The sequence below is a fragment of the Folsomia candida genome, unplaced genomic scaffold (assembly GCF_002217175.1).
Source record: "Folsomia candida strain VU population unplaced genomic scaffold, ASM221717v1 Fcan01_Sc015, whole genome shotgun sequence".
NCBI classification, from domain to species: domain Eukaryota; kingdom Metazoa; phylum Arthropoda; class Collembola; order Entomobryomorpha; family Isotomidae; genus Folsomia; species Folsomia candida.
Window position 1 is genome coordinate 1482501 of NW_019091207.1, and position 24823 is coordinate 1507323.

The 24823-nt window shown below is 39.8% G+C and overlaps 2 protein-coding genes across 3 annotated transcripts in view; one reads left to right on the forward strand and one right to left on the reverse strand.

Moving 5' to 3' along the window:
* Position 1: 1 nt before the first annotated feature.
* On the forward strand, positions 2-16050 carry LOC110856121 (cadherin-23). Its single transcript, XM_022104563.2, has 38 exons — positions 2-159; positions 605-650; positions 721-833; positions 900-1153; positions 1515-1598; positions 1678-1800; positions 1869-1988; positions 2402-2480; positions 2576-2793; positions 3263-3409; positions 4003-4212; positions 4644-4726; positions 4794-4990; positions 5377-5603; positions 6034-6248; positions 6866-7092; positions 7153-7315; positions 7605-7824; positions 8245-8380; positions 8437-8604; positions 8672-8716; positions 9083-9191; positions 9272-9479; positions 9861-9942; positions 10005-10054; positions 10484-10553; positions 10628-10690; positions 10760-10845; positions 11378-11612; positions 12211-12583; positions 13272-13426; positions 13511-13620; positions 13950-14075; positions 14467-14489; positions 14564-14770; positions 14913-15098; positions 15170-15198; positions 15544-16050. The coding sequence occupies exons 1-38, from the start codon at positions 87-89 to the stop codon at positions 15855-15857; spliced, it is 5574 nt and encodes a 1857-aa protein (XP_021960255.1). The 5' UTR covers positions 2-86; the 3' UTR covers positions 15858-16050.
* LOC110856352 (pyrokinin-1 receptor) overlaps positions 15865-24823 on the reverse strand; it is a 28950-nt gene continuing 19991 nt past the window's right edge. The window contains exons 7-14 of one of the 2 annotated variants that reach the window (XM_035856911.1): positions 24224-24332; positions 18985-19219; positions 18336-18391; positions 18134-18260; positions 18022-18059; positions 17118-17504; positions 16289-16388; positions 15865-16205 (exon numbers count right to left, since the gene is read on the reverse strand). In XM_035856911.1, coding sequence (XP_035712804.1) covers positions 16365-16388; positions 17118-17504; positions 18022-18059; positions 18134-18260; positions 18336-18391; positions 18985-19219; positions 24224-24332 — 976 coding nt within the window. In that variant the 3' untranslated portion in view covers positions 15865-16205; positions 16289-16364. Of the gene's footprint in view, positions 16206-16288; positions 16389-16950; positions 17505-18021; positions 18060-18133; positions 18261-18335; positions 18392-18984; positions 19220-24223; positions 24333-24823 lie in introns of both variants that reach the window. The other variant, XM_035856910.1, reaches the window with a different exon arrangement.

Genomic DNA, 24823 nt, shown 5'->3' on the forward strand with positions numbered 1-24823 from the left:
CATATTACATATTCCAAAAGGTATCCAGTTAACAGTCATTGTCGTTTCGACATTGGAAACCGTTTGATTAAAATTGGTACAAAAAGATGGCCTTCGTCGTAAGGCATCTTACCCTTGCGGGGGCACTTTGCCTCTTATCCGTGGTTGGTATTGCTCAAGGTAACGTTACACAAAATCCGCATTATTCTCAGGGGTGGGCAAAATACAGTATTTTGAGTTCCGTTCTTCCCAAGGTTTGCATTTCCAGGGCTGTTACACCCACTGAAAGACGAAAATCTACATGTGGAATATAGCAATCTTACGAAATTGCAGGTTTTCTGAACAAATTAATTTTCTATCGCCGTCAAAATACATTGTTTTCACGATTAAAAAAAATATTTACAGTATTTTACCAGCGTTAATTTCTTGACAAAACCTGTATTTTCGTACCACTGCTGTCTTCTCGGCGTAGATTTTCGTATTTTTGTGGGTGTAACACCCCCCCGGAATTCCGAACCCTGGCAAGAATAGAGCTTAAAATAATGCATTTTGCCCTCCTTTACACAATTCTACATACTTATCAAATGCTAAATTCGTCACACATTTATTATTACTCAATCTCAAGGTGGTTTTCCGACCATATTCCTCCAAGAAATCCAGCCAATAGACGGGTATGTACAAACTACTGATAAATCCGCTAAAAATCCGCTAATTTTATAAACCGTTTTCATTTTTCCTTAGCGTCGTTATCACAAATCCTGGAACGGGTGGTGGCAACGGGCTCATTTCCGTTGTGGAGAATATCCCCGAAGTGGAAAATGCTCCAATAATTCTTGCTCAAGTCCTCGTTGACGGTTAGTCAAAATAAACATTTCTTATTTTAATAGCTCCTCAAATGTCCACCTAATTACCATATTTAGGTCCGGAGGAATTAACAATAACAAGTATTAATCCACCCTCGACGGACTTTAGGGTGGAATTGGTAGGCTCAGAGTGGCATTTGATACAAGATGGTCCCCTCGACTATGAAGAGTATCCCTCTTACTTAATCGGTCTTCGGCACGGGGCAACTCAAAGGGGGGTCATCATCGAGGTCGGCGATGTGAACGACAACGACCCTTTGATAACTAACAATCCCGACGGAGAGTTGAACAATCCTTACAACGAACATGAGGTGAGTCTTTGCAAAATAACTAACAAGCGTGTATTAATCAGGGGTCAATGCCGACCAATTTTACGGTGGCGGCGACAATATTGGCGATTTTTCGATGTCGGTGTGGCGTGGGGTGGCATGGCGTAAAGTAGTGTGGCATGGCGTAATGTGGCGTGGATTGGCGTTACCAGACGTGCCGTGGCGTGGGGTAGCGTGGGATCCCATGGCGTGTCGTGGCGTGGCGTCTCAATGTTGACGGAATAGGGAGTCAGATTTATAGGTGGTGCTTAAAATGGTACCGGCGTCCGGTAGCGTTGACCTCTGGCGTACATGCAAATTTAAGAGTGCATACTACCAACCAAGTATTTATTTGTTTCTGCAGCCTCCACCACTAACTCCGATAACCAAAGTTGAAGCGTCGGACAGGGATAAGATCGACGAAAACAGATTAACCTTCGAATTCGTCGTAAGTATTTACTTAAACTATTAATTAATAATCCATGTATATAAAATAATTTAGAATGGTTCCAATTAAAAAAATTTAGCACCGAATTGGAGGTGGAAATGAACCAATTTTTCGCATGGATCCCACTTCCGGGGAATTATTTATCATTAAATCGTTAGATTATCGGTCCGCCTCCATGCACCGGTTGGAGCTATTTGTCTTTGTAAGGAGAATATTTTCAAATTTACGTATTCAAAATCTTGGAAATAATTAATCCCAACGAACATTTAGGACTCCGGCAGAAGGAACGATTCAGTTCAAATTACCATACAAGTTGAAGACCTGCCCGATGAACAACCCGAATTTACTCAGCTACCAACAAGTTTTACCGTGGATGAAAATACACCCTTGGTACATTAAATATTACGCTATCCTATTTAACCTAGGACCAGATGCCGCATTGCCAAAATCAACACATTTTTAAGTATTTACCCTCTCTGGAAATTTATTTTAAAATTCTGGACGACGAATTTGTACCCGGCAATGAGTTGATTGATTGAATGGCGACGAGTTTTTAAGCCAGTTTCAATCTGAAGGGTTCTTAACCTTGAGATCTGTTCCTTCGAAAAGTGTCAAAATCTGGAGTGTATATTTCTTAAAAATCGGCATGAACGACCTGCACTACAAATTTGTCCTTTAAATATATTCCCGGAGCCGAGAAATGGTTAAAAACGTGCAGAATTTTAGCGATTTTGTTAATGAGTTATCTAGTCCTATGAACAAATGTATTAAGATCAGTTAATTTTTGTTTCTGACATTATTAGAACCAAGACGTCGCACTTGTAACAGCACGGGATGGAGATCTTGGGAAAAACTGGCCAATCGAGTACATTCTTACGGAAAGTATGGAAAAATAGTGTTTAATCCTCACATATTTTTAAATCCATGAATGACATGCATGAGTCTGAACCGAATGAAATATGTATCTTTTCCATCAGCTCATGCCGATCCGAACACCCCGAAACTATTCGCAATTAATTCTGACGGACAAATCCTTGTGGCCAATACGATCGACGCGGAAATGCTTTTGCACTACGAGACCACACTCATGTTCGATGTGGTCGTCACGGCCAGAGAAATTCCACCGGAGGAGGAGGAGGGTTTCATCCCGTTAGAAAGATCCGCCACTATTACGATCACCATCAAAGATTTAAATGTAAGTTGAGCTCCGTACGTTATTTTGAATTCATCGTTTGTCAGTGTTTCGGATGAAAGTAACCAATTGGGAGAAATAACGGGAAGAAAGTGGTTTCTTGCAGGGAAATATTTTGACCTGCAAGCAATGGAAGAAACTACGCCCCGGCGTAGTATGTACTTCTTACGGTGCGTGGCTGGATAGCGCATATTTCCTGCATTTTCTCCCAGTTTCTTGCACTTTCTCCCAGTTTCTTGCACTTTCTACCAGTTTCTTGCACTTTCTCCCAGTTACTTTCTCTCAGTTTCTTGCACTTTCTCCCAGTTTCTTACACTTTCTCCCAGTTTCTTGCATTTTCTCTCAGTTTCTTGCACTTTCTCTCAGTTTCTTGCACCTCGCATTTCTTGCGTGGCTTTCTTCGAAGTGTAAAAAGTGTCGTCAGAAACGAAACACTGTCTTTTACATTATTAATTAGCCCTTATCTTTCTAGGATAACCCACCCGAAGTGTGTATTGTCCCGAATCCAGACGCAACAACGGCATGTTCCGGATCACAGTCGTATACCGTAGACATTCCGGAAACACACACGGGAGAATTGGAGCTTAATTTACCATTCATTGTTCGAGACCTTGACTCGGTAAGCTTAAATTTTATTTCGACCACAGGTCCACTCCACACCGACAAATTTTCGGCGTCCTAAATTTTGAAGGAATATAAACCTTAGAAGTATATTTAATAATAATAACTATTGTTATTAAATACTCTAACAATGCGATGGTGTGAAGTGTAACCCTAGGATTTGGTTGAAATAGTTTTGAAATTAAGTGGTCCATGCCAATACAACCAACGTTTCTTGCAGCAGTTTGTGCGATGGTCAGAATTTGTCAAAATATTTGAGGTCAAAGTTGAAAAATGTGCGATTTTTAGCACGGAAAGAGAATGGAAGTTGAGTTTGCTTCTTTCGCCTGGGAAAAATCGCCAGTTTTTCAACTTTGACCTAAAATATTTTTCCAAATTCTGACTATCGCACAAACTGCCCCAAGAAAGGTTGCTTGTATTGACATGGACCACTTAATTTCGAAATTTCAACCAAATCCGAGGGTTACACTTCACACCATCGCATTGTGAGATATAAACTAAAATTTATCTGCGGCGTATGTATGACCTCTGATTTTTTGGGATCATATACATGTGCCTTCACGGTGGAACATAGAATTTCTTTACTTTTAGACTTTCTCTTTTTCGCAATACGATATCGCCCTTGGTCCCAACACGGATCCCCGGATTCGAGCAGGATTCAGAAGTCAGCCCGTTTCTGGCTCCAGCATCACGGAATGTTCCATTGCTGTACAAAGTTCGGAACAGTTGGACTATGAAACTGGAGCCTTTTGGTGGCACCTTGTCGACGATGCTCCCGTTCCGAGGCAGCACACATTCGATGTATTTCCATTACTATAAAATGCTACATAATAAAAATATCAAACAATGCGATGGTGTGAAGTGAAACACTCGGATTTTGTTGAAATTTTGGAATTATGGAGTTCAAATCAATACAATCAATGTTTCTTCAGGCAGTTTGTGCAATGGTCAAAATTTATCAAAATATTGTTGGTGAAAGTTGAAAAATGTGCGATTTTTATCAGGCGCAGGAAGCAAACTTGAGTTTGTCTGGTAAAAATCAACCACTTTTCAACTTTGACCCTGAAAATTTTTGATAACTTCTGACCATCGCGCGAACTTCCTCGAGAAACGTGGGGCTAGAATTAACTTGAACATCATAATTCCAAAATTTCAACAAAATCCCAGTGTTACACTTGTCACCATCGCATTGTACGTACACAGTAATGATTAAAACTTGTCCCTTTCTACAGGTTATCTTCACAGGCCGACAAAACCCAGCCCACATCGCCACGGCCACAATAAATCTGAGAGTGACGGATGTGAATGACAACGAGTAAGTGAAAGTCGCCTGCTTTCACCTTCACCTTCTCCCAATATCTACATCATTCCTTCCATTTCAGCCCCATCTTCACTAATCTCGAGGTCGGCGGAGAGTATGTATTCCACGTTTGCGAGGAGACCCCAGATGGCACGGCGCTCAACGTTTTGACCGCACCTGGAAGCGATCCAACGTCTTTAATTTGTAAAAACTGGGGTTCGACGTCGACTCCGTTACGAGTTGTTGCAGAGGACGCTGACATAACTCCAGCATTTAAAGGTTGGTTCGAGTCGCTGCATTTAATCGCAGTGGCCGCGGAAGGTATGGGGACATCTAGGGGGCGCTAACATTGTAGGATACGAGGGGTTTATATAAGATGGCCAGATGATGCGGACATCGAATAACCGTGGGGACATTCTCCCTCTGTCCACGCACCTCCGCCGCCACTGTATCTCATTACTATGGAATATCTCTTAAGTGGCCGCGGAAGCCGTGGGGACATTAACATTGTAGGATAGAGGAGGGTGGGGTTTATATAAGATGGGCAGACGATGGGGACATCCAATAACCGTGGGGATATTGTCCCTTTGTCCCCACGCTTCCGCGGCCACTGTTTATTTGTAATCATGCACAATTAATAATTTTATAACAAATTTGCCAATCAGAAATCAGGTACTCTTGGTATTCTCGAATGCCACCGGTCGCCGTGAATCCAACTTTAGGCACGATGGCGATCAATTTGGCGGGAGGAGTACGAAATTTTGATCGTGAAATGTACGAACGTGAATCTTTCACCATTGAAGCAACAGATACCGAAAGTGCTCGGACGTCAAGAGTCACCGCCACATTCGTCATTCTGGACCACAACGATTTAAACTTTGAACTTCGCTTGGTATTTTTTCCGCTTTCTTCCTTTACCAGGTTATCGTACGTATGATAAGATGACTGACCATAGAGGTCTCCCAGCGTATGCCCTCCGATTTTGGGCAAACTAGTGTCAATCGATAGCACATTTAATTGGTACGAAATTTGCCTTATACACGATCTCCCACGTGGACACGTTTGGCAGAGATATTTGCATCCGAAGAGGAGAAAACGCGCATTAAATTTAGAAAGTATAAAATTTGTCAACTTTAAGGCGCGTTTTCTCCTCTTCGGATGCAAATATCTCTGCCAAACGTGCCCATTGGGAGATCTTGTCGTTTGCAAATTTCATACTAATTAAATTTGCGATCAATTGACATTAGTTTGCTTAAAATCGGAGAGCATCCGCTGGAAGACCTCCATTGTAAGTTACTAAATGATTCATTACTCTTTAACAGCCACAATTTCAAATATTTGTCGAAGAAGGATTACAACCTACTCCGGGGGCTCCAATAGCAAATTTGTCGGATATTATTGCCTCATCAAGAGACTTGGAACCAAATCTGGACATTTCTATTAAGTGGGAAGACACGAAGCTGTTCAGGTCTTACTCATCTGACCGATATGAACAAATATTTTTTCAAGATGAAGATCCTTCCGAGACCATTAAAAAGTACGCACATATTTCTAAAATAATAATCATATACTTGCAAGAAACGGGAGAAATGCGAGGTGCAAGAAACTGGGAGAAAGTGCAAGAAAAGTGCGCCATCTAATCACTCGCAGTATCAAGTATTCATGGCGGCGGGGCGTCGTTTCGTGCGCCTTGAATTTCTTGTAGGTCAAAATATTTCCCTGCAAGAATCCACTTTCTCCCCGTTATTTCTTGCAAGCGGTTACTTTCACCCGAAACACGTGGTCAGCAGTGACCACTTTCACCCAGCGTTTGTTTCTCCGAGGTTGCTGCACTGCAAACCAAGAAATACAAGAAATGCAAGTGCAAGAAACTGGGAGAAAGTGCATCCAGTATTTTATTTCTTACGGATTTGCGACATTCCTTGTACCGGAAAGCAAGAAACGGGAGAAATGCGAGGTGCCAGAAACTGGGAGAAAGTGCAAGAAATATTCGCACTCTAGCCACACGCCGTAGTTTCTAGCGCCTTGCATTTCTCGCAGGTCAAAATATTTCCCACTTTCTTCTCTTTATTTCTTGCACGTGGTTATCTACTTTCACCCCGAAACACTGACTCGGTTAACTGATAAGCTAAACTTTCTTCCCCAAATCTGCAGATGGTTTGCTATCGGCCCAATTATCAAGGACGATCCCACCAACGTTAAAGCCCGACTTGTCTACGGTCAGGAGAAAATTGACCGTGAGCTCACCGACATGGGCGTGGATCGAGTCGAACTTGTAATCGCGGTGACAGACATGAACACCACGGAGGCCGAGTGGATCCCAGGGAATGAAGTTACATCAACCCTTAATATCCGGATTGTTGATATTAACGATCAATTACGTAATTAATTAAGCATTCAATTTTACCAACGTGCAGATTTAACTGCTTAAATTTTTCCAGCCGAATTTGAAGATATTAACGACGCTCGAGAAATTTTGACGCAAATTGAAGAAACGGAACCATTTCCGGATGAAGGCGACACATCGACTGATGCTCAAAGGGAAATTTATGCCTTTCGCGTGCACGATAGAGACTTGAATTCCAAATTTTCATTCAGCATCGAGTAAGATTTGCATTTTTACATACAAATACGCCGAAGGAATTATCTTCTCTTCTATATTATAAGCTGGAAATGTTTGTCTGCAACGGAAGTGAAAGTAATTTTCCGTGACGGAAGTGAAAGTGGGGATAGTTTCACTTCCGTTGCCTAATAATATATATAAAATACAAAAATAATTCGGTGGAATTATGAACAATACCACTTAATTTGCACGAAAATCAGATAAGCCCTTCGCCCGGCGTGAGACGGGCTTATACGCTAGTGTTACATATTTCAAAATTGTTACACTCAGGCCAGTCGGGTGTGTCCAGGATTGTGACGAGTATTTGGGATTGGTCACGTTGCTTCCTCCACTTCCTACCAGCCCACAAAAGGCAACACTACATCGGACCCAGGGTGTCCTGATTGACAGGGAAGAAACCAAATTTTATCAAGGTAGGACAACAGACGAGTTAAAATACCGTGTCACCGTATGTGACGATGAGCAATGCACCAACTCGGCTTCCGTTACCGTAAGATCCACAAAAAATGATTTTTGTATTCTAAAAATAACAATGGGGGTCTCCTACCGTACCTTTGGCCAAACTAGCGTCAATCTAGAAGAAACTTAAATAGAACGAAATTTTCGGAAGGCACGATCTCCAAATGGGTACGTTTGCAGAGATATTTGCATCCGATGAGGAGCAAACACGACTAAAAGTTGCCAAATATTACACTTTCTATTTAGAAAGTGTAATATTTACGGTTCGTTTCTCCTCTTCAGATGCAAATATCTCTGCCAAACGTGCCAATTGGGAGATCGTGTCTTTTGCAAATTTCATACAAATTAAATTTGTGATCGATTGACACTAGTTGGCCCAAAATCGGAGAGCATCCGCTGGGAGACCTCCATTATAAGTAGAAATCTGATAAAAATGGAAACTTCCCAACAGATTATTATCACTGTCAACGACATAAATGACAATTTCCCCATTTGGACCGTCACTCATCCTCGAGTAAATGTCCCCGAACTGGCCCAAGCTGGACACTTGGTGGCAACCTATACGGCAACCGATGCGGATAAAGAAGGTATTAACCAATAATAAATTGGTGCATTTTTACACCCCAGTAAATTTAATTTACAGACAAATTCGGAAAAATCACCTACATTCTTGACGAAACTGTGGACAATACGAAATTTGCTATTAATCCAACATCCGGCGCTTTAACGGTCGTGGGACCCTTCGAATGGTGGGAGCAGCCGGAATACACCGTGACGATAACAGCCACAGATAACTACCGGCCTGGATTCCGTTAGTTTATTACACATTTACACCTTAAAGATTATAACTGTCTCAATTTTTTTATCATTTCGTGCAGCCCCTTCCAATCCTAACACAACCACGACCATTGTTACTATTCAAGGTGATAACTACGAATCAAAATGAAACCTATGAATCAATATCTTTTTTTTCTTGCTGTGTTTGGCAAAGCAAGCCATGCAAGAAATGCAAAAAACTGCAAGAAATGCGAGGGAGGAAGCAACGCAAGAAATGCGAGGTGTAAAAAACTACAAGAAATGCAAGGTGCAAAAATCTGCAAGAAAATGCGCGCCATCTAGCCACGCGCGGTATGAAGCGTGACCGGCGGGACATAGTTTCTCGCCCCTTGTATTTCGTGCAAGGCAAAATACCTGCAAAATAAACACTTTCTTGCCTCTAATTCTCCTTACCAGCACCCGAAACACATCAACAAGAATTTATTATAACTATGTCCTTGTGAACTTTGTAGATGCGAATACGAACGCACCAGAATTCTTGACTGCAGATGATCCTCTGTCCGAACCGTACGAAACGTGGCCTGAAGTCGACAAACCGTTGAATGAAACCATCACTATTCGGTACATAATTACTGTATGCACATAGATAATTTGCATATAAATACGTACATACAACCATGTTTTTTTCTCTGATAATCCAGTGATCGAGATGATCCCTCCTTGGTGAATGGCCAGTTCAGTGTGCGGATTACTGGAATCACCAAAGACGACAAGCCAATGCCCGAAGAAAGCTTTCCATTTCGAGTTGGAACCCTGGAAGTCGGGACAGGTCGAGGCGAAAAGATCTTGCCAATTATAGCGACAAGAAATCTCACGGGTGAATGGGGCGTTTACGTTGTCAGTTTTGAAGTACGTTCAACAATCCAAATCGGACTCATTTTTAATCATTTTTCGACTCTGGGAATTTATTTTAAAATTCTGAACGACTAATTTGTAGTCGGTGAATTGATTAGTAGGAGTTTTTTTTAAGCCAGTTTCGACGAGTTTCAATTTTTCTGAAGGCTTCTTAAACTTGAGGTCTTTTCCTTTAAAAAGTGTCAAAATCTGGAGTGTATATTTTTTTTTAAATTGGCAACTCCCTGCTCTACAAATTTGTCGACCAGAATTTTAAAATAAATTCCTAGAGCTGAGAAATGATTTAGAATGTGCGGATTTTGTCGATACGTAATCGACAATTAGTCCTACGTTAAAACATGGGATTACATGTACTATTTAAACAATTACTTTTAGGCTGAAGATGAAGCCGATCCGCCCAGAATTACACCGAGAGATTACACCATTAAAATTCTGGACGAGAATTTGAACACGCCAGGTATTCAATTAATTAACTAATAATTAACAACATTTATGATTAAATGGCGTACATGCTTGCAGAATTTATATTTCCACTGCCAACCAATACAACCAGTATCATCATTAATTTGGTAAGCTTCTGTCCCTTTAATTGGCGTCTAGTTATTCCTGTGTGTCAGTGTTGTAGTAATTAATTACAAGAAAAATCGAGAAAGTAATTAGTAATTGACTTTTGTGGCAATTGTAATTAGCAATTAATTAATTGGCTTCAATTGAGTAACAAAGTAATTAATTACTCGATTGCTCCAAATTAGAATGCATATTAGATACAATCTTGATTTTCGTTCGAGATCGTTATTAGACGATCGTGAAGACTAATTTTTCATTCTTTTTGACGGAAGTAATTGTAATTGTAATTAATTACCCGACGGATGCAATTAATAATTGAGTAATTAATTACTTTCTGTCGTCGGATGCCATTAAGTAATTATTTATTAATTACAAACTCAAGTAATTAAGCAACACTGCTGTGTCCAACTAATATTAAACTTTATTATAAGAACTTGGACCCCGGACCTGTAAATGACTGGGACGGCAACCCAGTTAACCGCTGCTATGCCGAAGATAAAGGTGACATCGGAAAACGTCAAGTTTTTTTTCCGTAGTTAATTTTGTAAATGCAGCATTTTAAAATTTTAATGTAGATGATCCTTTATCTAACAATTCAAGAGTTTGGTATATGACGGTCGAAAATGAGGAGGATGAAGGTACACAACTTTGCATATTTGATCCAGAATATTGACCCCACTTATTAAAATTACTTCTTTTCTTCACAGATGATGGATTTCAGTACTTTACAGTCAGTGAAATAGGACAAATTATATTACGGGAGCCTCTTGATGACACCAAATCACGTCATAATGTATGGTTAAGGGAACGTTCATAAATTATGTGACGTAAAAATGCCTTTTTTTAGATCCTCTATCCCTTTTACTATGTTCCCCCCCCCCTTTAACATATGGCGTAAATGGAGCTGTAAAAAAACTTTAACCCCAGCTAAGGATGTGGCGTCGTGATATGTCACTGACAAATTGACATGTCAGAAATGTCCAATTTGTCAGATATCAAAATTCATGATAAATATGAAAAGTTCAAATTGTCAATTTGTTATATCATATTTGTCACAAATGACCAATTTGTCCGTCACATTATAATTTGACGGGCATTAGTCATAAATATCCAACTTTTCCGTAAATATCGATCACATTGAAATTGTGACAAATTGGATGGTCAGATTGACAAATATGACGATATATATCATTATCGGCCTGACTCGGACAAACTCCATCTTTAAATCCACCCCCCTAAGCCGTACCGTAATTTATGAATATCCCCTTACATATTTGGAAACATACCTAAAAAGCGGACCTTATCGGATTTTTCCTGTATTTTAGCTCTACATCAGAGCCCAAGACCGTGGCGTAATTCCCAGGTGGTCGGAATCTAGGATGACATTTTTCCTTCGTCCCGAGCAGAACAGACCGCCATATTTTAACGACACCACTCCCGTGGAGATCACTCTGATTGAAAATGCCATCGGGGCTGAACACGAGATCGTGTCAGCTTTTGATCCAGACTCGACCGATATCCCGGGCATAGACCTGGGCACCATTTATTACTTCATCGTGGGTAAGACCATCATATTTTTGCACGCTTATCCAAAAATTTGACAAAATAAACCGGCTCAAACAGACATAAAAAACTGGCGTCATACAAAAAATAAAACGTAAAATGACACCACATCTGAAAATCATGTATTTTTGACCTCTGACCTCGTCCTCACGATTGTTGGTTGGTCGGAGGTCAAAAATATTGACGGGGTTGATTTCGTGGTGAAGAATGCCACGGAGCTCATCGACATATATTTTTGAACATCAATACTGATGCTTGCTGATGCCGCAAAAATATTCCGAGAAAAAGTAATTGGCCGGATATGATACCTAGCCCGGTCACCACCTTTCCTTTAAAATGAAGCCCCATATGAAAGTTAAGGGTTAATTTAATTTTGGACCACACCCACTAGCGCCCAAGATTGATCCCATTTTCTAACCCGGCTGAGAGCTAAAAAGTAGAAGCACGATGGCGAAAACTGCGTTTGATTATGTTGAGGCGTTCTGGAGATATTCTGCTGAGGGGCGGACAGACAAACGGACGGACAAAACGATCACAATAAACGGCTGCTGACCCCACTTAATAGAATATCTAAAATGTGTACTTTTTTACGCAGGTGGAAGCAAGGAATATTTTCACTTGGATATTCGAACCGAAGATGGAAAAAACGTCACTTACATCGTCACCACCCAGCCCCTCGACAGAGAATTTATCAAAGAGCATCGAGTAGTGCTGTACTGTAGCAATAATCCGACCCCTCCAACCGCTGAGATTGACCCCGGTCAAATCCCCGACAGCAACGCGTACCTCTTGATCATCATCGAAGTCGGGAATCTGTTCGATACTCATCCCCAATTTCCACAGGCGTCCGAGGGTGGCATTATTTCCGGGGGATTCTCCGCAAAAAATTATCAAGAAGAATCAATCGCCGGAATTTCCGTGATTGACCTCGATGACTTTGACTTTGTTACGTTTACACTTTCTGAAACGTGAGTAAATACATGATGAAAGAATTATCGCCAGTGTTTCGCTGTGGTTTTAACCACTGGTAAAAAAAGGAAACATGTTAAAAAAAGCGGTTTTAACCCGTTCCAGACACCGACTTTTTAAACGTCCGAAATGTCTAAAAGCGTACAAACTAGAAAATGGGGCAAAATGTTACAAGTTTTTTTTACAAATCTAGATATGCACAGATGTAAATATAATCTCTGAGCATTTTGATCCGAAATAAGGCATGGTTTAAAAAATTTCTTAAATTCTCATAAAAAAACATGGTAAAATAAAATTGTCCCCACATTTCGTGGTCTTACATACAAAAAATGCTCAAAATTAATGGGAGATTTGTAAGAAAAAAAAGTCGCTGTTAAAGAATAATTTGTAACATTTTGCCAATTTTGGACAGTTTGGATGTCCAATTTTTTTCACTATTTTGGACACTTTGGATTGGACAGTGTCCAAAATGGTTTTGGACGTCCAAAACGAAATGCCTAGTTCTGCAAATGTCTGAAATTAAATATCGTCGTTGAAGCTGCCAAAGGAGCTAAATCCATTTTGTGTTAAATTCCAAAGGAGCCTAATCTATCTAACTTAACATTGAGAAGGCTCCTTTGGCATTTAACACAAAATGGATTTAGCTCCTTTGGCAGCTTCAACGACGATATGTTCTTCCCAATTTAGCTTTGTCGCCTCTGATGAATCTTTATCGAATGTGGGCATGCCCCCCTTCGTACTGACGAACAATACCAACACGTCCGTCAGTTTACAGTTGACCTTCACCCCACAGCCCACGATGAAGGGGCATTTCACATTCACCATTACGGCCACTGATTTAGGCGAGTCATTATCTACTTACTTAAATATGCAAATTTTAAATCTACCATTAAATATTCAGCTAATTAATAACAATATTTACACAGGTCTGCTTAGCTCTACGGTTGAGTGTAAATTGTACATGATTAAGGAAAGCAACGTGGTCACTTTTACCTTTTTGAATCGCCGGGAGGAAGTTCAGGATAAGTCTGCTCGGGTAAGCTTGTACTACTAAAAATTTGCATACAATTCAAGCCTAAACGATGCCCTGTTCCGGAAGAAATCCCAATTTGTAGTGCGTGCCTGGGATTTTTTTTCGAAAAAATTCAAAATTTTCAAAATTGAAATTGGATATTTGCGGAATATCTGACCGGTCGAATCGCTACAAATTTTTCAGGAAATTTTTTAGGAACAACAACGGCCGTCCAATTTTCAGTTATGAATTTCTAAAAAATTCCCAAGCTTTCTGAAAAGGGGATCGCTCGCAGGCTTGATTTAATTGCATATTTTTTTTTCTTAATTGGAATCACGTTTGATTTTATTTAGCTGGCTGAAGCCCTGTCCGCCGCATTTCGATATCGCTGCAATGTGGACAGAGTGGATGAAAGGGTCGATGCGTACAATACTTCCGTCGCATACACGCATTTCATCGACCTCACGACAAATGAACCTGTACGTAAAACATTCAATTTCAACTGTTAACGTAGCAAAATCGTCAAAATTTACACATTTCTCGCCTCTGGGAATTTATTTTAAAATTCTGAACGACAAATTTGTAGTCAGTGAGAATGACCATGAGTTTTTTAGTCTAGTTTCGACGAGTTCCAATTTTTTGGAGGGTTCCTCAACTGGAGACCTCCTTCTTCAAAAAGTGTCAAAATCTGGAGAGTAGATTTCTAAAAATTCGCAACGACCTGCCCTACTTTTCCAGAATTTTAAAATAAATTCCCACAGCTGAGAAATCATTAATAATCTGCTCATTTTGACGATCAATCATCCAGTCCTACATTAAACTATAAAAGAATATACATTTACAATTTGCATTTTTATAAACCCTTTTCAGATAACAGGAAGCTTCATCGAACAGTAAAAAAAATCACCAAATAACCTTTAATCCCAGTACATACTTACATAAATTCATTAAATACATAATATTTTAGGCTCCAATTCAATCCAGAAGCGTATACCAGGCTCCTCGCAGAATTGGCCAATGTTGGCATCACACTAGCTCCTGACGGAATCGGTCAACCTCAAACCAGCAGCGACGACGGGAATCAACTCACCATTTACATTCTCATCGGTGGCGTCGGGTTGCTGGGCGTCGTTCTCATTGTTCTTTCAACATCGTGCTACTTCAACAATAGAAGGTGAACGAAATTAATTTATAAATTATTTCCACTCGCATATTAAACCAAATTTGGCAGAGTTTTTGTAAACAAAAATATATATTCGCATATAAAAATTCGCATATTCGCATACTTACTAATCATCATTTTTACCACGATACAGTCTGACTCGAAGAGTGCGGGCTCTAACGGCGACCACGTTCGGGTCACAAACTTCCGGATTAAATCGTTCCGGAGCCGTGTTGGACCTCCCGAACACGAATGAATTTGCAATTCAAGGCTCTAATCCAATGTGGACGACAAATCCGGGCGATAATGAGAAGAGAATTCCTGCCTTCGATGCAGAAAGGTGAGAGCTCGTCTGACAATTTGTACATAGTTCGTTGCTAACTAATTTCTCCTGGTTGTATATATATTTAGTATCGGCAGCGGAGGGTCTGTCTTAATAGGTACGGAATATTTAATTTGGACATATACAATAACCTACAGTGTTTCGTTTCTTGCAAATTTATTACATTTCTTCCACTACAAAATAAGCAATGCAAGAAATGCAAGGTGCAAGAAACTGGGAGAAAGTGCAAGAAATATGCTCCATCTAGCCACGCGCTATGAAATGAAGTATAGCGGCGGCGGCGTCGTTTCTTGCGCCTCGCATTTCTTGCAGGTCAAAATGTTTAGCTGGAAGAAACCACTTTCTTTCCGTTATTTCTTGCAGTGGTTACTTTCTAATTGCACCCTAATCAATTATCTACCAATGTAAACAAGTATTTAGCATGAATGACTATTTAATTTAGGTGTCGAAGACGACCAGGACTTTAAGGATTACAAAGAAACCGGAAATCCCTACGAAGACGAGGATGACGACCTTTACGGCGACACTCCTCACGACAATCAAAACTCTCGTTACAACCCGCAAAGCTATGGCTCGTCTGGGCATGAAGACCTTGACAATGACGATATTCATCACGACGAAAGTGAATCTGATGCTCCAAGGAATTACTCCGACAATGAAAATGACGACTATCAAGACTTAGAAATGCCTCCCCCCATGGGTTTTGGGGACACGAGTACGAGACGAAATCCATTAATGGACTTTGACGAAAACTAGACTCGCACAATTCATTAAGTATTTTATTTCTTGATATCCTGATAAAATATACATACACATTTTTAAACTCAAATGAGTACAAGTAAGCATACAACTAATTCTACATAGATGAATCACATTTAACTATTTTAAGTATTTTATCCACGTTATTAAAAACAAATTTAAATAATAAATGACCACAAGAGAAAAATGAGAATCACTTTTTAAATTCACAATTTGCTTTTTCATAAATTATATAAAATGGAATGTATTTATATATATATTTGGAGCAAATCTGTTAGAAATGCTGCTTAAAAGTCCTCTATTGTCATATTCAAATGGTCTTCAAGGTAAATAGTCCAAGTTTCACTGAAAATTTCAAACATTTATAGTTTAAAAATTCTCAACACTTTGATTGAAATGCAGATTTTCAAAATTCTATAATTACTTACTTCATGTACCGACAAAGGTGTGTACCTCTTGAGTGTCGGTTATCAGTTACATAAGTTAAGCCATTAATATCTTTGCTTATCCGTTGTGAGAGAGGAACTCCTGGAAAAATCAAAATTATAAAAATTTATTTTGAAACGAATCTATTTACTAAATCATGACGACAGAAGCATTTCTAAAGCCACTCTAAAGCCAAGTGAAAGCAACCCGAAAAAAAGTGAAAGTGGACAGACTTACATGACGCATATAGATATATACATTTGCATGTATGCACATGAGTGAGACAGCGACAGAGCAAAAGAAGTCAGAGTATTAATACGGTTAGAGATTACATCAAGGTACACATAGTTAATTAATATTTGTTAGATACGTATTATCAGTGGCCGCGGAAGCGTGGAGGGGACAGAGGGACAATGTTCCCACGGTTATTCGATGTCCACATCATGTTATATAAATCCCTCCCTCCCCTATCCTACAATGTTAATGTCCCCACATGTCCCCACACCTTCCGCGGCCACTGGATATTACAGAGATTTAGTAAAGTGTATGAGGAAGAAGAAGAGAGCATTAGAATAAAGAATTAGTTTACACAAAAATAGATTACACCGGCGTAGGCAAATGTAAATGACGATGAGGATGACGACGAAATCGAGTAAAATAGCACCTTTTATTACTACTACTGCTCTTCTCCAACAATGTGGTCGTCGTCGTGGTCGCCGGCATGATCACAATTTCCGAACAGGGACTCATCGACTCACTCAGCGTTAAAGTCTGCTCACTTTCACTCTTTGAGCAAATCCCACTTTCTGATTGCGATTTTCGCCCACTCACAATTTTGTCCCGATTTAAATTCTGATGAGATTTCTTTGTTGGTTTGGAATTGGGAGTAGTGGTTTCTTCATTTTGTGAACCTGTAGAACTCAAATCCAGTTCGAGCCGTTTGTCCGACGAGGCTTCTTCAATCGTGGCTAACAAACCGTGGCAGGATTTCGCATTTGCGGGAGAGTTTGACATCGTCGTGGTGGTGGTCGTTTTTCTCAAGGAATTTCCCGTCGGAATGGGCGTCGTGGTTCCGACGGTGACGAGAGAATTGTTGCTCCCACTTTTGTAATGGTTCAGATAACCGAGTCGTACAGAGCGGCGGGACATGGCGGAGTAGTTGCGGTGGTGAAAGGTGGGGTCGTCGGAGTCTTGACCGCAGAATTGTTGGATTGCGTCCTGTCAATTAAGTGCATAAATAGGAAAAAGATGTGGATATAGTTTCTTTTAAGGTGGCATTGTATGCGGGTTTTGAAGTCAAATTTTTGTCTCAATTTTCTCTTTTGTCATGTATTCCAATGGCGATTTTGAAACCTGTTCATCTCCGTGTGTTTTTTAAAAATGAAGATTTTATTGCGTCAAAAAATCCGTAATTTTTAGATTTACAAAGTTACGAAGTTATAATTTTGATTTTTTTCTTCCATGAAAAATATTTAAATTTTCTTATTATTTTTCATCTATTTTATTTTATTTCTATTTTCTCCTAGAATAAAAAATCAACATTCTAACTTTACAATCCTTAAAATTATCGATTTTTAGATGCAATAAAATCTACATTTTTTAAAAAACTCAAGGAGATTAAAAGGTTTCAAAATCGCCGAAGAAGAGAAAGTTGGGACATAACGAATTAAATTCAGAACCCGCATGCAATGGACCCTTAATGAAAAATTAATAATCTTATCGTTGAGACTGGTACCCGGAATGCTTGGCGGAATTTGTTGCTCATAATGTGATCTAAAAATAAATAAATGGTTTCAACTGCGAGAAATTCAAATGTTTAATTAAGAAATAACTTGTCCAAGTCTTACAAAGAATCGGATTAATGCACGTGCTCAAATAGTACAGAATTCCGGACACGTGCATAAGTCCTTTGTACACCGTGACAAAGAGGTTGGAGAGGTTTTCTCTTCCAACGGAGGTGGCATACAAGGCCATCTGAAAGTTTTTTAGCATATATTTAAAACATAAGTAACACGCTGACATTTAGACAATATTTTACTCTGTATGTACCAGTCTCTGCGCATGAAATCCAGACCAACAGAAGAAGAAGCCCAGGACAACAGCGACTAGAAAATTCAAAAGTGAAATTTCTTTAATCTTGCTGCAAGAAATACGTAATCAACTTTCAAGTAGACATTGGTTCATTCACTTTCTCTCAAATTAATGATTGAAATCCATGCCCTTCTGGCAATGGAAGTCTCCCAATGTATGCTCTCCGATTTTGAGCAAATTAGTGTGAATCGATGACACATTTGGTTAGTACGAAATTTGCCAAAGGTACGATCTCCCAATGGGCACGTTTGGCAGAGATATTTGCATCCAAAGAGGAGAAAACGCGCAGTAAATGGGAGACTGTAAAATTTGTCACCTTTAAGGCGTGTTTTCTCCTCTTTGGATGCAAATATATCTGCAAAACGTGCCCATTGGGAGATGGTGCCTTCCCAAATTTCATACTAACTAAATTTGTCATCGAATCACACTAATTTGCCCAAAATCGGAGAGCATACGCTAATTATCACTCACTCTAAAGTCAAATCAAAATCAATAGCAAGAGAGCTTTCTCCTTGTAATTACTTTCACTCATTTCTCTTCATGAGTGTACAATTAAGGACGCAAATACATTCTAAATATAAGCAAGCAATAAATGAACGATACTCACCCAGCATTCGGATAACATGACTCTGCTGATTTCTCGCATATGGTTCCGGATTAAGCGGCCCTTTCCTCGAACGTCTCAGCTTCAGCCCGATGAGAATGTAGAGGACAGTGATGAGGGTCATGGGAATGACGAAAAAGACGCAAATAGAAATGTGGAAAGCGTACGGAAAGATCTCCCTGACCAGGGCGCACCAAGCTCCCTTGATCAAAATTTTCTCAGGAGCGTGTATGCTCATCTATAAAAATAATAATAACGATAAGCAGTAGGGTTAGCTTCGTCCTGTATTTATCGTGTCGTATGGGGATTGCATTAGTGAAAGTAAATCATGAACTAGACATTTTACGACCAGTTTTCCCCACAGAATGTCGCAACTCATAATAATGCGACATAATTTGTTGGGATTGTTCGCAGTATCTGATTCAGCCGGATAGTGCTCATTCATTCACTGGGTGGCTTCTATTATGTCGGCTTTCTCCGAAATACAAGTCAGGCTTTGGTTTTAGTGTGTAACTAGTGACGTTGACGTGCAGAGGTGGGCAAAATACTTGGTCAAAATAATACAGGATTTTGAGCTCTGGTTTTCCCAGGGTTTGGATTTACACGGCTGTTACACCCACAAAAAGACGAAAATCTTCGCAGAGAAAGCAGCAATCTTACGCAAATACTGGTTTTGTGAAGAAATTAACTTTTTCTCGCTGCTAAAATACTTTAGTTTTTTTTAAATCGTGAAATTAACGTATTTTAACCGTGATAAAAAATTAATTTCCACTCAGAAAACCTGTATTTTCGTAAGACTGTTGCTTTCTCCACGTAGATTTTCGCCTTTTTTGGGTGTAACACCCGTAGAAATTCAAACCCTGGGAAGCTCGGGGCTCAAAATACTCTATTTTGGTAAAGTGTTTTGCCCAGCTCTGCTGACCCGCAGCGATCTTATGTGGATGTATATTTATACAAGTAAAATAAAAATAAAATAAAATAATCCTTTAAAGTCAACAGATATCAGTTAAAAGCAAACTGGTTTCCAATCTATGACTGTCCTTCTCACCATATAACTCTGGTGATGAGTCGGATCTTCTCACAGAGAACGGACTCTGCGAGGGCTCCCCTTTCTGGCATTGCCAGACCGTCTGGCCGGGCTCACCCAACCATGAGAGGAGCACCCAAGGTAAAGTAGCGTAAAGGGAAACAGGACGGATGTATGTACACAAAAGACTGCGTTGTTGTTGTGCCCGTTAATTATTCCGATTGGGCAACATTCCAACCAAGCCACGCTTTCTTCTTGGTATATGTACATGTCACCACCACACATCAAATCCGAGTGGTGGGGAAAGTGATAAATAAATATTTTGTGCCTTCTTTCTCTTTCCTCTTGTGGATGGGTACATGCTCAATTTTACTTGTCCAACCCAATCTAGCTCACACTAAAATAACGAATATGCATTACATACAAGTCCGTACCATTCAGTACGGTATGAAATTTCATGCAATCCTGAATATTATAAAAGACAGAAATATATATGCATGTATGAAAAGATAACATGAAAAATATCACAGGAAACAACAAATGTACAAATTCTAAAGTGTATTAAGGTTCCATTCCATGCATAGATCGGAGTACTCCGGGCTTAGAGTACGTACTCCGGCCTCCGGAGGCCAGAGTACGCAGCTTTTTCTGGAGGCCGGAGTACGCGAAGGCCGGAGTAGGCATGGCCGGCCGGAGGCCGGAGTACGGAGGCCGGAGTACGCAAAATTTCCTATCGCATAGATACGAGAATTCCGGGCTTGGAGTACGTACTCCGGCCTCCGGAGGCCGGAGTACGCGACTTTTTCTGGAGGCCGGAGTACGCGGAGGCCGGAGTACGCGTGGCCAGCCGGAGGCCGGAGTACTCGGAGGCCGGAGTACTCGGAGGCCGGAGTACGCAAAATATCCGATCTATGATTCCATGCGGGTTTTGAATTTAAATGTTTGTGCCTCACCTTTCCCTTCTTGCATAATGGTGATTTTGATTCATCTCCGTGCGTTTTATAAAAAAATGACTTGGTCATTGCTTTTTGAAAAAAATTACTTTTTTATAGTATCTAAAATCCATAATTTTTAGATTTACCTACAAAGTTAGGAGGTTAGAATTCGATTTTTATCTTGCATGAGACAATAGACAAAAAATAGATGAAAAGTAAAAAGTAAATATTTTCACATGGAATAAAAAAATCAAATTCTAACCTCCTAATTTTGTAAAATTATTGATTTTAAAATTATTTTTTTATAAAAACAAGGAGACGAACACTTTTCAAAATCACTATATTAAAAAGAAAGTTGAGACACAAATCTTTAAACTCAAATAGCCCGCATACCATGGAACTTTAATTATCCTTTAACATTACCTAGAGTATAATGACATGTACGTAAATTTGATTTGATTTTCTAGCTCCATCATAATTTCCACATTAATATTTTCCATCATGTAAAAACTTTTCAAACATAATTATAAAGTCTTCTTCTCTGGAGGTAATTGAGACTCGTAACGAATCCCTTGTCTACCTTGTCAAATATGATTAATGATCAATTCCTAAGACCTGAGCTTGACTCACTCGAGTGAAAGCACAAGTTTTGAAAAAAGCCAGAGTAGAGAATATCCTGGTGGATGGATAACAACGTCACAATGTCTGCCTGCTATCGTTACACCACCCACATGACGACCCAATTATCCAAAAGTACCTTCACATTCCGAATAAGCACTACTTATCCGCTAACCAGAAACTGGACATGTTAGGTAAGGTATGCCTATCATTAGATTCACTCCATTTGGGGCATATGTACATATAAACTATGAAGATCATTTCGAATACGTACATTCGTTGATCTAATTATATGTTCTAGTGTTTCATTTCTTGCGAGTTTGCTACATTTCTTGCCCTGTAATGCAAGAAACGCAAAAAAATTAAGGTGCAAGAAAGTGGGAGAAAGTGCAAGAAATGTGCGCCATCTAGCCGGCGTGTGAACTATACGCGATGCGACGTAGTTTGTTGCGCCTTGTATTTCTTGCAGGTTAAAATAGTTGCAAAACCTACTCCAAGCAACTTTGCGGGGCCTTTTAAGACGGCATTATTACATAAAAGCCAGACTCTAATGAACGATTGGCATATAATTTTTAGCCCGGACTAGGGCTTATGTAATCGACCTGTCCGTCTGTCTGTCTTTCCATAACTCTCGAAGGAGTAGGCTGAATTTTACCAAATTTGATACAGACATGCATCTGGGCATCGACCGAGTTCGAAGATGGGTTAGTGTTTCTCACGGGTCGGGTTCTTGCAAATCCGAAACCCGAACCCGAACCCGATGCCACTGATCCGAAACTTGAGGGCAACCCGAACCCGAAGAACCCGAAACCCGTTTGAAACGATCCGAACCCGAACTGGCGGATCAAATCCGAAACCCGAACCCGAAAAACCCGAATATATTTTAACTTTAAGGGGTGACTGGCTTTTTAGCTAAAAATTCTTTGGAAGGTTTCAAACAAACAATACTTCTGTAAATATGACCGAGGAATTATAATTAAGCACATTTCTGCATAAGTACATAACTCTTAATTCCTTGACCATAATAATGCAATCTCAAAAAATCGACCATGAATAATGGCTTTCCGTGACATTCAGAAATTTTTAAATCAGTTGAAAACTGAAAATGATTTTCAGTTTCAAGTTTCCAATATTAAAGTAAGCTCAAGCTAAATATTTTGCAAATTTTTGATAAAAAATATATTTTATTTTAATATTCAAACCATAACACTAATTGAAGACACTTGTGAAAAGAAGTTACGACAATTAAAAATTTGAATTATTTAATGAATTACTGCAGCATAACCGTCGTAGCAAGTTTGGTTAACACTTTATTTTCTTTTTTAATGTTTTCGTGTTCGTTGTGGCAAAAAGTTCTTGTTGGTTCGGGTTTCGGGTTCTTAGTCGGAACCCGAACCCGACCCGAACCCGAAATTTTGGGATCACATTTCTCGGACCCGAGCCCGAACCCGAAAGTTTCGGGTTCAAAAATTTCGTATCCGAAGCAGGACCCAAACCCGATCCGAACCCGAAACCCGAAGTAAGAACCCGAACCCGTGAGAAACACTCGATCAAAAAACATTTAGACCAATGAGTGGTACCCTGGACACGACTATCACCTCGAAAGTATCCCTTGTTAGCTAACTTTTAATTTCAAATTCTTTGATGAGAAGCCACTAATTGTAAGTATTACCGTGCCGGATTTCATGTTTTTAACGCAATTTCTAAAAATAGATATGGATAACCGCATCAGATATAAATTTTACCAATTTCATTTCATATTGTTCCATTAAGACCCATTTGCAACCTCTCTCCCAAATTTCACTTCGATATGACGATTTTGAAAAATCAGTATGGGTCACCCCATAGGGTCCATCAAGATTAAAATTTTTCCAACCTAAATTCATTTTTGTCTGTTACAATCCACTAGCAACCTTTGTTCCAAATTTCAACTACCTACTACAAATTTTAGAAATCCGTCGGGTCACCCTATCGGGTCTCCCAGGTTTAAAATTTCTGAAACTCCACTCCAATTTAAACGCTTTGAGGTCAGTCGCAATCTTCATACTAAAATTACTTAAAATTATTACTATAGATATTTCTCAAGCTACAAATATTTTACTTACACTTAAATAATTTAACCTGCTCTAAAGGTTCTTGGTAGTTAAGGGCAACGCATTTGGATGGAAATGACCCCCACCGGCCAATTACTTGACCGATCATGCCCATCTCCGAACTCATCCTTACTTTTGACCCGAAGATGAAGTGTGCAAAATTTCAAGTCGATAGCTTTTGTTTAAAGAGAGTTATCGTGCGCACAGACGGACGCACAGACGGACGGACAGACAGACATCTTGGTAAATCTATAAGGCCATCTTAAAAGGCCTAAAAACCACTTTCTTTTGGGTTTGCTACATTTCTTGCACTGGAAAGCAAATCACGTAAAAAATGCAAGGTGCAAGAAACTGGGAGAAAGTGCAAAAATATGCGCCATCTAGCCACGCGGCATATGAACTACAGCGAAATTTCGCGTCATTTCTTGCGCCTTGCATGTTTCGCAGGTCAAAATATTTCGCTGCAAGAAACTACTTTCTCCCCGTTATTTCTTGCACGTGGTTACTTTCACCCGAAACACTGCTATATTTACATAGATTGCATACATGTAACTTGCAAGGAAACTTACACTATCCATAATCCCGAACTGTGCAGCTTGTGGGAGCGCCATGCACAACGCCACACACCAAATGATGGTTATCATCCGAATAACGCGCGACAGTTGAGAAAGCAAGTGGCTGAAAGAACAAACATAATGCAATTAAGTAATGAACACCTAGCCAACCAGGGCACATATTATTTTCCTCTCTTCAACTCAGTCTCAATTCGTCGCTAACTAATCTTCTATCAAAGTCATTATTAGTCCTTTCTCCACTTTCACTCTGCAAGTTGCGACTCTTGATTCTCTCCGAGTGGAGGCAAGGAAGGCGTGGCAGGAAAAGTACACATTGGCAGAGTTCAGTATTAACGAAATTAGCTCCTCTGTCCGTGTAGGTCATTATATGTGTCAGGAGCCGCGGAAGGGTGGGACAATGCCCCACGCGAAATAAACAATCATTTTCCTTTCTTTTTTATATACTAAACCAGGCAAGTGATGATAATGTCAAAAGAGCAGTGGCCGCCGAAACATGGGGACAGACTTACTTAACTTTTCCTGGAATGTTCAAAAAACGCTGATTTAGACCACCCACCGACCCCTTCCCTAACCTACTCGTGTTAAGCTTAACAC